The following is a 13,102-nucleotide window of genomic DNA, read 5'->3' on the forward strand; positions in this document are numbered from 1 at the left end:
GAGTTTTTCCTCTCCACTGTCGCTACAAGCATGCTTAGTGTGAGGGATTGCTGAAGAGTCAATGAGTCGATGCAATCAGCTGGTTTTCCTTACATAGAAAACTTTGAATCAATCTGACTGGATGATCAGATTGATTCAACCCCCCCCTCGGTTACCTGCTTGGTATCAGCCAGCATCTCCTGCAGCACAGCCAGGTCCACCTCCCCAGAGCTGCTGTACAGACTGACACACACACAGCGTCACACAGGAGGTCCAGCTGCGTAGCAGGGGTTGATGGATGCAGGACTCACGTGTTCAGTTTGTGGCAGGCGACGTGGTTCTGGATGTCTGTCAGAAAAACACAGATTACAGCAACTAAACTACTGACATGAACACCATCAGCATCCGAGCAGTCATTGGCTGAGAGGCGTCGCTACTCACTGTAGATCTCCTCGATGTGGATGTGGTCAGACTGCGAGTCGCTGATGGTGACCTGCTCATGGAAGCTGCTTTCTCCAAGCACCAGGCCTTCCTGTCAGGGAGAGAAATCAGGCATTCAGACTGACCGTCTGTTGGAGGTCAGAGATACAGACTGTTTGACAGACTGTCACCGGACCGTCTGACCCATCACTGATCCTTCCTCACTTAGTTTAAACTTGCTTCCCTAAAACAGCTTTTATGGCTGCATGTTTAGAATGTTGGGTGTGGAGAAACTTGGCAGACCTCCGCCTTAAAGCAGAGACCTCCACCTTAAAGCAGAGACCTCCACCTTAAAGCAGAGACCTCCACCTTAAAGCAGAGACCTCCACCTTAAAGCAGAGACCTCCGCCTTAAAGCAGAGACCTCCTCCTTAAAGCAGAGACCTCCGCCTTAAAGCAGAGACCTCCGCCTTAAAGCAGAGACCTCCGCCTTAAAGCAGAGACCTCCGCCTTAAAACAGAGACCTCCGCCTTAAAGCAGAGACCTCCGCCTTAAAGCAGAGACCTCCACCTTAAAGCAGAGACCTCCACCTTAAAGCAGAGACCTCCGCCTTAAAGCAGAGACCTCCACCTTAAAGCAGAGACCTCCGCTTTGAAGCACAGACCACCACCTTAAAGCAGAGACCTCCACCTTAAAGCAGAGACCTTCACCTTAAAGCAGAGACCTCCACCTTAAAGCAGAGACCTCCGCTTTGAAGCACAGACCACCACCTTAAAGCAGAGACCTCCACCTTAAAGCAGAGACCTCCGCCTTAAAGCAGAGACCTTCACCTTAAAGCAGAGACCTCCACCTTAAAGCAGAGACCTCCGCCTTAAAGCAGAGACCTCCACCTTAAAGCAGAGACCTCCACCTTAAAGCAGAGACCTCCACCTTAAAGCAGAGACCTCCACCTTAAAGCAGAGACCTCCACCTTAAAGCAGAGACCTCCACCTTAAAGCAGAGACCTCCGCCTTAAAGCAGAGACCTCCGCCTTAAAGCAGAGACCTCCACCTTAAAGCAGAGACCTCCACCTTAAAGCAGAGACCTCCACCTTAAAGCAGAGACCTCCGCCTTAAAGCAGAGACCTCCGCCTTAAAGCAGAGACCTCCGCCTTAAAGCAGAGACCTCCGCCTTAAAGCAGAGACCTCCACCTTAAAGCAGAGACCTCCACCTTAAAGCAGAGACCTCCGCCTTAAAGCAGAGACCTCCACCTTAAAGCAGAGACCTCCGCCTTAAAGCAGAGACCTCCGCCTTAAAGCAGAGACCACCGCCTTAAAGCAGAGACCTCCACCTTAAAGCAGAGACCTCCACCTTAAAGCAGAGACCTCCGCTTTGAAGCACAGACCACCACCTTAAAGCAGAGACCTCCACCTTAAAGCAGAGACCTTCACCTTAAAGCAGAGACCTCCTCCTTAAAGCAGAGACCTCCACCTTAAAGCAGAGACCTTCACCTTAAAGCAGAGACCTCCACCTTAAAGCAGAGACCTCCGCCTTAAAGCAGAGACCTCACCTTAAAGCAGAGACCTCCACCTTAAAGCAGAGACCTCCGCCTTAAAGCAGAGACCTCCACCTTAAAGCAGAGACCTCCACCTTAAAGCAGAGACCTCCACCTTAAAGCAGAGACCTCCGCTTAAAGCACAGACCTCCACCTTAAAGCAGAGACCTCCACCTTAAAGCAGAGACCTCCGCCTTAAAGCAGAGACCTTCACCTTAAAGCAGAGACCTCCACCTTAAAGCAGAGACCTCCGCCTTAAAGCAGAGACCTCCACCTTAAAGCAGAGACCTCCACCTTAAAGCAGAGACCTCCACCTTAAAGCAGAGACCTCCACCTTAAAGCAGAGACCTCCACCTTAAAGCAGAGACCTCCACCTTAAAGCAGAGACCTCCGCCTTAAAGCAGAGACCTCCGCCTTAAAGCAGAGACCTCCACCTTAAAGCAGAGACCTCCACCTTAAAGCAGAGACCTCCGCCTTAAAGCAGAGACCTCCACCTTAAAGCAGAGACCTCCGCCTTAAAGCAGAGACCTCCACCTTAAAGCAGAGACCTCCGCCTTAAAGCAGAGACCTCCACCTTAAAGCAGAGACCTCCGCTTTGAAGCACAGACCACCACCTTAAAGCAGAGACCTCCACCTTAAAGCAGAGACCTTCACCTTAAAGCAGAGACCTTCACCTTAAAGCAGAGACCTCCACCTTAAAGCAGAGACCTCCGCCTTAAAGCAGAGACCTTCACCTTAAAGCAGAGACCTCCACCTTAAAGCAGAGACCTCCACCTTAAAGCAGAGACCTTCACCTTAAAGCAGAGACCTCCACCTTAAAGCAGAGACCTCCGCCTTAAAGCAGAGACCACCACCTTAAAGCAGAGACCTTCACCTTAAAGCAGAGACCTCCACCTTAAAGCAGAGACCTCCACCTTAAAGCAGAGACCTGCACCTTAAAGCAGAGACCTCCACCTTAAAGCAGAGACCTTCACCTTAAAGCAGAGACCTCCACCTTAAAGCAGAGACCTTCATCTTAAAGCAGAGACCTCCACCTTAAAGCAGAGACCTCCGCCTTAAAGCAGAGACCTCCGCCTTAAAGCAGAGACCTTCACCTTAAAGCAGAGACCTCCACCTTAAAGCAGAGACCTCCACCTTAAAGCAGAGACCTCCGCCTTAAAGCAGAGACCTTCACCTTAAAGCAGAGACCTCCACCTTAAAGCAGAGACCTCCACCTTAAAGCAGAGACCTCCACCTTAAAGCAGAGACCTCCGCCTTAAAGCAGAGACCTCCACCTTAAAGCAGAGACCTCCACCTTAAAGCAGAGACCTCCACCTTAAAGCAGAGACCTCCGCCTTAAAGCAGAGACCTCCACCTTAAAGCAGAGACCTCCACCTTAAAGCAGAGACCTCCACCTTAAAGCAGAGACCTTCACCTTAAAGCAGAGACCTTCACCTTAAAGCAGAGACCTCCGCCTTAAAGCAGAGACCTCCACCTTAAAGCAGAGACCTCCACCTTAAAGCAGAGACCTCCACCTTAAACAGAGACCTCCACCTTAAAGCAGAGACCCCACCTTAAAGCAAGACCTCCACCTTAAAGCAAGACCCCCACCTTTAAAACGAACCCCCACCTTAAACAGAGACCTTCACCTAAAGCAGAGACCCCCGCCTTAAAGCAAACCCCACCTTAAAGCAAACCTTCACCTTAAAGCAGAGACCCCCACCTTTAAAACAAGACCCCACCTTTAAAACAGAACCTTCACCTTAAAACAAGACCTCCACCTTAAAGCAAGACCCTTCACCTTAAAGCAGAGACCCCACCTTAAACAGAACCCCGCCTTAAAACAAGACCTCCGCCTTAAAGCAAGACCTTCACCTTTAAAACAGAGACCCCCACCCTTAAAACAAAACCTCCGCCTTAAAGCAGAGACCTCCGCTTTGAAGCACAGACCTTCACCTTAAAACAAGACCTCCGCCTTAAAGCAAACCTCCCCTAAAGCGAGACCTTTACCTTAAAGCAGAGCCCCCACCTTAAAGCAAGACCTCCGCCTTAAAGCAGAGACCTCCGCCTTAAAGCAGAGACCTCCGCCTTAAAGCAGAGACCTTCGCCTTAAAGCAGAGACCTCCGCTTTGAAGCACAGACCTCCACCTTGAAGCAGAGACCTCCGCTTTGAAGCACAGACCTCCACCTTGAAGCAGAGACCTCCGCCTTAAAGCAGAGACCTCCGCCTTAAAGCAGAGACCTTCACCTTAAAGCAGAGACCTCCGCCTTAAAGCAGAGACCTCCGCCTTAAAGCAGAGACCTCCGCCTTAAAGCAGAGACCTTCGCCTTAAAGCAGAGACCTCCGCTTTGAAGCACAGACCTCCACCTTGAAGCAGAGACCTCCGCTTTGAAGCACAGACCTCCACCTTGAAGCACAGACCTCCGCCTTGAAGCAGAGACCTCCGCCTTGAAGCAGAGACCTCCGCCTTAAAGCAGAGACCTCCACCTTAAAGCAGAGACCTCCACCTTAAAGCAGAGACCTCCGCCTTAAAGCACAGACCTCCGTCTTAAAGCAGAGAGACCTCCGCCTTAAAGCAGACCACCACCTTAAAGCAAGAGAGTTCTCCACCTTGAAGCAGAGACCTCCGCCTTAAAGCAGACCTCCGCCTTAAAGCAGAGACCTCCGCCTTGAAGCAGAGACCTCCGCCTTAAAGCAGAGACCTCCGTCTTAAAGCAGAGAGACCTCCGCCTTAAAGCAGACCACCACCTTAAAGCAGAGAGACCTCCACCTTGAAGCAGAGACCTCCGCCTTAAAGCAGAGACCTCCGCCTTAAAGCAGAGACCTCCGCCTTAAAGCAGAGACCTCCGCCTTAAAGCACAGACCTCCACCTTAAAGCAGAGACCTCCGCTTTGAAGCACAGACCTCCACCTTAAAGCAGATACTTCCACTTTGAAGCACAGACCTCCACCTTAAAGCAGAGAGACCTCCACCTTAAAGCAGAGACCTCCATTTTGAAGCACAGACCTCCACTTTGAAGCACAGACCTCCACCTTAAAGCAGAGAGACCTCCGCCTTAAAGCAGACCACCACCTTAAAGCAGAGAGTTCTCCACCTTGAAGCAGAGACCTCCGCCTTGAAGCAGAGACCTCCGTCTTAAAGCAGAGAGACCTCCGCCTTAAAGCAGAGACCTCCGTCTTAAAGCAGAGAGACCTCCGCCTTAAAGCAGAGAGTTCTCCACCTTAAAGCAGAGACCTTCACCTTAAAGCAGAGACCTCCACCTTAAAGCAGAGACCTCCGCCTTAAAGCAGAGACCTCCGCCTTAAAGCAGAGACCTTCACCTTAAAGCAGAGACCTCCACCTTAAAGCAGAGACCTCCGCCTTAAAGCAGAGACCTCCGCTTTGAAGCACAGACCTTCACCTTAAAGCAGAGACCTCCGCCTTAAAGCAGAGACCTCCGCCTTAAAGCAGAGACCTTCACCTTAAAGCAGAGACCTTCACCTTAAAGCAGAGACCTCCGCCTTAAAGCAGAGACCTCCGCCTTAAAGCAGAGACCTTCGCCTTAAAGCAGAGACCTCCGCTTTGAAGCACAGACCTTCACCTTAAAGCAGAGACCTCCGCCTTAAAGCAGAGACCACCACCTTAAAGCAGAGACCTCCGCTTTGAAGCACAGACCTCCACCTTGAAGCAGAGACCTCCGCCTTGAAGCAGAGACCTCCGCCTTAAAGCAGAGACCTCCACCTTAAAGCAGAGACCTCCACCTTAAAGCAGAGACCTCCGCCTTAAAGCACAGACCTCCGCCTTAAAGCAGAGACCTCCACCTTAAAGCAGAGACCTCCACCTTAAAGCAGAGACCTCCGCCTTAAAGCAGAGACCTTCCACCTTAAAGCAGAGACCTCCACCTTAAAGCAGAGACCTCCGCCTTAAAGCAGAGACCTCCACCTTAAAGCAGAGACCTCCACCTTAAAGCAGAGACCTCCACCTTAAAGCAGAGACCTCCACCTTAAAGCAGAGACCTCCACCTTAAAGCAGAGACCTCCACCTTAAAGCAGAGACCTCCGCCTTAAAGCAGAGACCTCCGCCTTAAAGCAGAGACCTCCACCTTAAAGCAGAGACCTCCACCTTAAAGCAGAGACCTCCGCCTTAAAGCAGAGACCTCCACCTTAAAGCAGAGACCTCCGCCTTAAAGCAGAGACCTCCACCTTAAAGCAGAGACCTCCGCTTTGAAGCACAGACCACCACCTTAAAGCAGAGACCTCCACCTTAAAGCAGAGACCTTCACCTTAAAGCAGAGACCTTCACCTTAAAGCAGAGACCTCCACCTTAAAGCAGAGACCTCCGCCTTAAAGCAGAGACCTTCACCTTAAAGCAGAGACCTCCACCTTAAAGCAGAGACCTCCACCTTAAAGCAGAGACCTTCACCTTAAAGCAGAGACCTCCACCTTAAAGCAGAGACCTCCGCCTTAAAGCAGAGACCACCACCTTAAAGCAGAGACCTTCACCTTAAAGCAGAGACCTCCACCTTAAAGCAGAGACCTCCACCTTAAAGCAGAGACCTGCACCTTAAAGCAGAGACCTCCACCTTAAAGCAGAGACCTTCACCTTAAAGCAGAGACCTCCACCTTAAAGCAGAGACCTTCATCTTAAAGCAGAGACCTCCACCTTAAAGCAGAGACCTCCGCCTTAAAGCAGAGACCTCCGCCTTAAAGCAGAGACCTTCACCTTAAAGCAGAGACCTCCACCTTAAAGCAGAGACCTCCACCTTAAAGCAGAGACCTTCACCTTAAAGCAGAGACCTCCACCTTAAAGCAGAGACCTTCACCTTAAAGCAGAGACCTTCACCTTAAAGCAGAGACCTCCGCCTTAAAGCAGAGACCTCCACCTTAAAGCAGAGACCTTCACCTTAAAGCAGAGACCTCCACCTTAAAGCAGAGACCTCCACCTTAAAGCAGAGACCTCCACCTTAAAGCAGAGACCTCCACCTTAAAGCAGAGACCTCCACCTTAAAGCAGAGACCTCCACCTTAAAGCAGAGACCTTCACCTTAAAGCAGAGACCTCCGCCTTAAAGCAGAGACCTTCACCTTAAAGCAGAGACCTCCACCTTAAAGCAGAGACCTCCACCTTAAAGCAGAGACCTTCACCTTAAAGCAGAGACCTCCACCTTAAAGCAGAGACCTTCACCTTAAAGCAGAGACCTCCACCTTAAAGCAGAGACCTCCGCCTTAAAGCAGAGACCTCCGCCTTAAAGCAGAGACCTTCACCTTAAAGCAGAGACCTCCACCTTAAAGCAGAGACCTCCGCCTTAAAGCAGAGACCTCCGCTTTGAAGCACAGACCTTCACCTTAAAGCAGAGACCTCCGCCTTAAAGCAGAGACCTCCGCCTTAAAGCAGAGACCTTCACCTTAAAGCAGAGACCTTCACCTTAAAGCAGAGACCTCCGCCTTAAAGCAGAGACCTCCGCCTTAAAGCAGAGACCTCCGCCTTAAAGCAGAGACCTTCGCCTTAAAGCAGAGACCTCCGCTTTGAAGCACAGACCTCCACCTTGAAGCAGAGACCTCCGCTTTGAAGCACAGACCTCCACCTTGAAGCAGAGACCTCCGCCTTAAAGCAGAGACCTCCGCCTTAAAGCAGAGACCTTCACCTTAAAGCAGAGACCTCCGCCTTAAAGCAGAGACCTCCGCCTTAAAGCAGAGACCTCCGCCTTAAAGCAGAGACCTTCGCCTTAAAGCAGAGACCTCCGCTTTGAAGCACAGACCTCCACCTTGAAGCAGAGACCTCCGCTTTGAAGCACAGACCTCCACCTTGAAGCACAGACCTCCGCCTTGAAGCAGAGACCTCCGCCTTGAAGCAGAGACCTCCGCCTTAAAGCAGAGACCTCCACCTTAAAGCAGAGACCTCCACCTTAAAGCAGAGACCTCCGCCTTAAAGCACAGACCTCCGTCTTAAAGCAGAGAGACCTCCGCCTTAAAGCAGACCACCACCTTAAAGCAGAGAGTTCTCCACCTTGAAGCAGAGACCTCCGCCTTAAAGCAGACCTCCGCCTTAAAGCAGAGACCTCCGCCTTGAAGCAGAGACCTCCGCCTTAAAGCAGAGACCTCCGTCTTAAAGCAGAGAGACCTCCGCCTTAAAGCAGACCACCACCTTAAAGCAGAGAGACCTCCACCTTGAAGCAGAGACCTCCGCCTTAAAGCAGAGACCTCCGCCTTAAAGCAGAGACCTCCGCCTTAAAGCAGAGACCTCCGCCTTAAAGCACAGACCTCCACCTTAAAGCAGAGACCTCCGCTTTGAAGCACAGACCTCCACCTTAAAGCAGATACTTCCACTTTGAAGCACAGACCTCCACCTTAAAGCAGAGAGACCTCCACCTTAAAGCAGAGACCTCCATTTTGAAGCACAGACCTCCACCTTAAAGCAGAGACCTCCACCTTAAAGCAGAGACCTCCACTTTGAAGCACAGACCTCCACCTTAAAGCAGAGAGACCTCCGCCTTAAAGCAGACCACCACCTTAAAGCAGAGAGTTCTCCACCTTGAAGCAGAGACCTCCGCCTTGAAGCAGAGACCTCCGTCTTAAAGCAGAGAGACCTCCGCCTTAAAGCAGAGACCTCCGTCTTAAAGCAGAGAGACCTCCGCCTTAAAGCAGAGAGTTCTCCACCTTAAAGCAGAGACCTTCACCTTAAAGCAGAGACCTCCACCTTAAAGCAGAGACCTCCGCCTTAAAGCAGAGACCTCCGCCTTAAAGCAGAGACCTTCACCTTAAAGCAGAGACCTCCACCTTAAAGCAGAGACCTCCGCCTTAAAGCAGAGACCTCCGCTTTGAAGCACAGACCTTCACCTTAAAGCAGAGACCTCCGCCTTAAAGCAGAGACCTCCGCCTTAAAGCAGAGACCTTCACCTTAAAGCAGAGACCTTCACCTTAAAGCAGAGACCTCCGCCTTAAAGCAGAGACCTCCGCCTTAAAGCAGAGACCTTCGCCTTAAAGCAGAGACCTCCGCTTTGAAGCACAGACCTTCACCTTAAAGCAGAGACCTCCGCCTTAAAGCAGAGACCACCACCTTAAAGCAGAGACCTCCGCTTTGAAGCACAGACCTCCACCTTGAAGCAGAGACCTCCGCCTTGAAGCAGAGACCTCCGCCTTAAAGCAGAGACCTCCACCTTAAAGCAGAGACCTCCACCTTAAAGCAGAGACCTCCGCCTTAAAGCACAGACCTCCGCCTTAAAGCAGAGACCTCCGCCTTAAAGCAGAGACCTCCACCTTAAAGCAGAGACCTCCACCTTAAAGCAGAGACCTCCGCCTTAAAGCAGAGACCTCCGCCTTAAAGCAGAGACCTCCACCTTAAAGCAGAGACCTCCGCCTTAAAGCAGAGACCTCCACCTTAAAGCAGAGACCTCCGCTTTGAAGCACAGACCTTCACCTTAAAGCAGAGACCTCCGCCTTAAAGCAGAGACCACCACCTTAAAGCAGAGACCTCCGCTTTGAAGCACAGACCTCCACCTTGAAGCAGAGACCTCCGCCTTGAAGCAGAGACCTCCGCCTTAAAGCAGAGACCTCCACCTTAAAGCAGAGACCTCCACCTTAAAGCAGAGACCTCCGCCTTAAAGCACAGACCTCCGTCTTAAAGCAGAGAGACCTCCGCCTTAAAGCAGACCACCACCTTAAAGCAGAGAGTTCTCCACCTTGAAGCAGAGACCTCCGCCTTAAAGCAGACCTCCGCCTTAAAGCAGAGACCTCCGCCTTGAAGCACAGACCTCCGTCTTAAAGCAGAGAGACCTCCGCCTTAAAGCAGACCACCACCTTAAAGCAGAGAGACCTCCACCTTGAAGCAGAGACCTCCGCCTTAAAGCAGAGACCTCCGCCTTAAAGCACAGACCTCCGCCTTAAAGCACAGACCTCCACCTTAAAGCAGAGACCTCCGCTTTGAAGCACAGACCTCCACCTTAAAGCAGATACTTCCACTTTGAAGCACAGACCTCCACCTTAAAGCAGAGAGACCTCCACCTTAAAGCAGAGACCTCCACTTTGAAGCACAGACCTCCACCTTAAAGCAGAGACCTCCACCTTAAAGCAGAGAGACCTCCGCCTTAAAGCAGACCACCACCTTAAAGCAGAGAGTTCTCCACCTTGAAGCAGAGACCTCCGCCTTGAAGCAGAGACCTCCGCCTTAAAGCAGAGACCTCCGTCTTAAAGCAGAGAGACCTCCGCCTTAAAGCAGAGAGTTCTCCACCTTGAAGCAGAGACCTCCGCCTTGAAGCAGAGACCTCCGCCTTAAAGCAGAGACCTCCGCTTTGAAGCACAGACCTCCACCTTGAAGCAGAGACCTCCGCCTTGAAGCAGAGACCTCCGCCTTGAAGCAGAGAGACCTCCGCCTTAAAGCAGAGACCTCCGCCTTGAAGCAGAGACCTCCGTCTTAAAGCAGAGAGACCTCCGCCTTAAAGCAGAGAGTTCTCCACCTTGAAGCAGAGACCTCCGCCTTGAAGCAGAGACCTCCGCCTTAAAGCAGAGACCTCCGCTTTGAAGCACAGACCTCCACCTTGAAGCAGAGACCTCCGCCTTGAAGCAGAGACCTCCGCCTTGAAGCAGAGACCTCCGCCTTAAAGCAGAGACCTCCACCTTAAAGCAGAGAGTTCTCCACCTTGAAGCAGAGACCTCCGCCTTGAAGCAGAGAGTTCTCCACCTTGAAGCAGAGACCTCCGCCTTGAAGCAGAGACCTCCGCCTTAAAGCAGAGACCTCCGTCTTAAAGCAGAGAGACCTCCGCCTTAAAGCAGAGAGTTCTCCACCTTGAAGCAGAGACCTCCGCCTTGAAGCAGAGACCTCCGCCTTAAAGCAGAGACCTCCGCTTTGAAGCACAGACCTCCACCTTGAAGCAGAGACCTCCGCCTTGAAGCAGAGACCTCCGCCTTAAAGCAGAGACCTCCGCTTTGAAGCACAGACCTCCGCCTTGAAGCAGAGACCTCCGCCTTGAAGCAGAGACCTCCGCCTTAAAGCAGAGACCTCCACCTTAAAGCAGAGACCTCCACCTTAAAGCAGAGACCTCCGCCTTAAAGCACAGACCTCCGTCTTAAAGCAGAGAGACCTCCGCCTTAAAGCAGACCACCACCTTAAAGCAGAGAGACCTCCACCTTGAAGCAGAGACCTCCACCTTAAAGCAGAGACCTCCGCTTTGAAGCACAGACCTCCACTTTAAGGCAAAGAGACCTTCACTTTAAAGTTGCGGTTCCAGGACAATAACAGGATGGAAGATATTTACAGTATAGATAAAATTGGGGATCTTCGGTTTATGGAGAAGTAAACCATATTACTTCTCTTCTCTTATATTAAGAACAAATCAAAATAAATTCTGATTTATTTCTCTCTTCCTTTTTTGTCGTTTCAGATGTTTCATATCATTAAACTCTGGAATTATAAACTCAGATTATGACATCAGAACTTTTTTCTCTTCCTTTCATCAAAACAAAATAATTCAAGTGGGAAATAAACCATAGAAATACTTCAGTTAGATTTATAAAATAAGCCGAATAGATCTACAGTGTGTTCCAGGACTGATGAGACATCTGATCGGTTTCTCCTGCAGCCTTTCTCTCTCTGGGAAGCATTTCTCTCCGACCTGAAGCATCTTTCTACGGAGTTTGGTGAGTTAGCTTGGCGCTGCTGTCCCGTTAGCGCGTATATGACGAGTTAAGAAAAACTTCCTCACCACGTCCGAGTCGCTGTTGACATGTTGGAACATGAGAGAAGCTAAAACTGTGCCTGAAATGCGGACATTAGGCTCCGACATGACGCCTAGAAGTTCAACACGAACCGCCGCGTCCTTCTTCAGCGCTATGCAGAGCGGCGGACCGCCGGCCGCTCAGCGCAGCGCTGCCCCCTACCGGACTGGAGGAGGTGGAACCATTAATAGCTCAGCTGGGATTGCTTTTTATGTCACATATTTTTAACTATGGCAGGATTGGTACTCCATATTTATTCAGTTATTTTACCTGAAGAATATAATTCACCGAAAGAAAAAAATTCGGATATTTATTTCGAATGACTGAATGATAAAAAGAGCTTCCAATTCAAAACAACAACAAGGATTTTTAATATCACATTTGATGAGTAGATCCTAATTAATCAGCCTCAAATCTCTCTTTCTTTGTTTCTTTATTTCACACAAAGTCCACAATAATATGTAAAATATACACATAAACAAACAAATATTTCAGGGGGAATGTCACAATAAACAAGGACAAACAAACAGACAGACAGATATGCTTAGGAGTGTCATGTATATACAGATATATTCTACTAATTCACATCTGTTCTACATTAAATTGTCCAGAATGTTTAGTTGGGAACAGATTGATATAGTTTTATTTTGTCCCTTTTAGTTAAAGTTGGGTTTAATAGTATGAAAATATTGCTCCACTTAAAAACAAACAAAAAAAACATGAAAGTCTTGCTCTTTCTTTGTTTTTCAGAAATCCTAATTTATGCAAGTGAAATTTAGTCAAGATAATTAAGAGAAAACCCATTCTATTTGAAAACCAAATAGAACCTTTTCCCAACGAAGTAGAAAATCTTTTTAAATATTTGGATCCAGAAAAAGTCAGAAAGTCTTAGAGTTTGGATCCAACCAGAACAAATGAGTGGAAGAAGATCTCAATAAGTGCAGCTCACAATAATATCAGATTGGAGCTTTTTAAGGTAGTTTTTGGCAGGATAAATCCTGTGAAAGAGTTTGAAGGAAACTTCCTTCACCTTGTTAGTGAGGAGAAAGTGATCAGTTAACAGCCAAGTCTGTTTCCAGGACACAGCAGCTAAACAGCTCAAATGACAGCAGGAACAGACGGCATCTCTCTCTGAAAGAGGGATCTGACTGGAGACATGAGGTGAGACCAAGGGCGTAGGTTTGATTTGAACTTTGGTAGGGACACTATTAGTCTGGTGTCATTGGTGCTATGCAATATGCATGCCCTTTTTTATGCTCGATGTGAGCATCCGTACTGATAAGAGGAATTCATTGTTAAAAGAGAAAAGCATCATTTTGCTCCATTAATAAAAATGTTATAAGCTCTACACTCATTAGATGCTGTTTATCAATGTTTGAAGTATCAGCGGCTCTGATGAATGTGGAATTAGGACTGTTTTCCACTTTGAAAACGGTTTCATTTGAACGACTAAGAGAGAAGGTAAATACAGTATTTTCTTTTGAAGATATAGAATTGTGCAGA

The 13,102-nt window shown here is 49.3% G+C and overlaps 1 protein-coding gene across 1 annotated transcript in view; it reads right to left on the bottom strand.

Moving 5' to 3' along the window:
* The window catches only part of abraxas1 (abraxas 1, BRCA1 A complex subunit), an 18,656-nt gene extending 6,926 nt beyond the window's left edge, over window positions 1-11,730 (bottom strand). Inside the window, exons 1-4 of the mRNA XM_038276593.1 lie at window positions 11,587-11,730; window positions 421-511; window positions 291-327; window positions 156-222 (exon numbers count right to left, since the gene is read on the bottom strand). Of these exons, the coding sequence (XP_038132521.1) occupies window positions 156-222; window positions 291-327; window positions 421-511; window positions 11,587-11,667 (276 nt within the window). The 5' untranslated portion in view covers window positions 11,668-11,730. The remainder of the gene's footprint in view (window positions 1-155; window positions 223-290; window positions 328-420; window positions 512-11,586) is intronic.
* Between the last annotated feature and the right edge of the window lie 1,372 nt (window positions 11,731-13,102).

This window comes from Cyprinodon tularosa, unplaced genomic scaffold (assembly GCF_016077235.1).
Source record: "Cyprinodon tularosa strain WSP-4 unplaced genomic scaffold, ASM1607723v1 ctg1254, whole genome shotgun sequence".
Taxonomy (NCBI): Eukaryota; Metazoa; Chordata; class Actinopteri; order Cyprinodontiformes; family Cyprinodontidae; genus Cyprinodon; species Cyprinodon tularosa.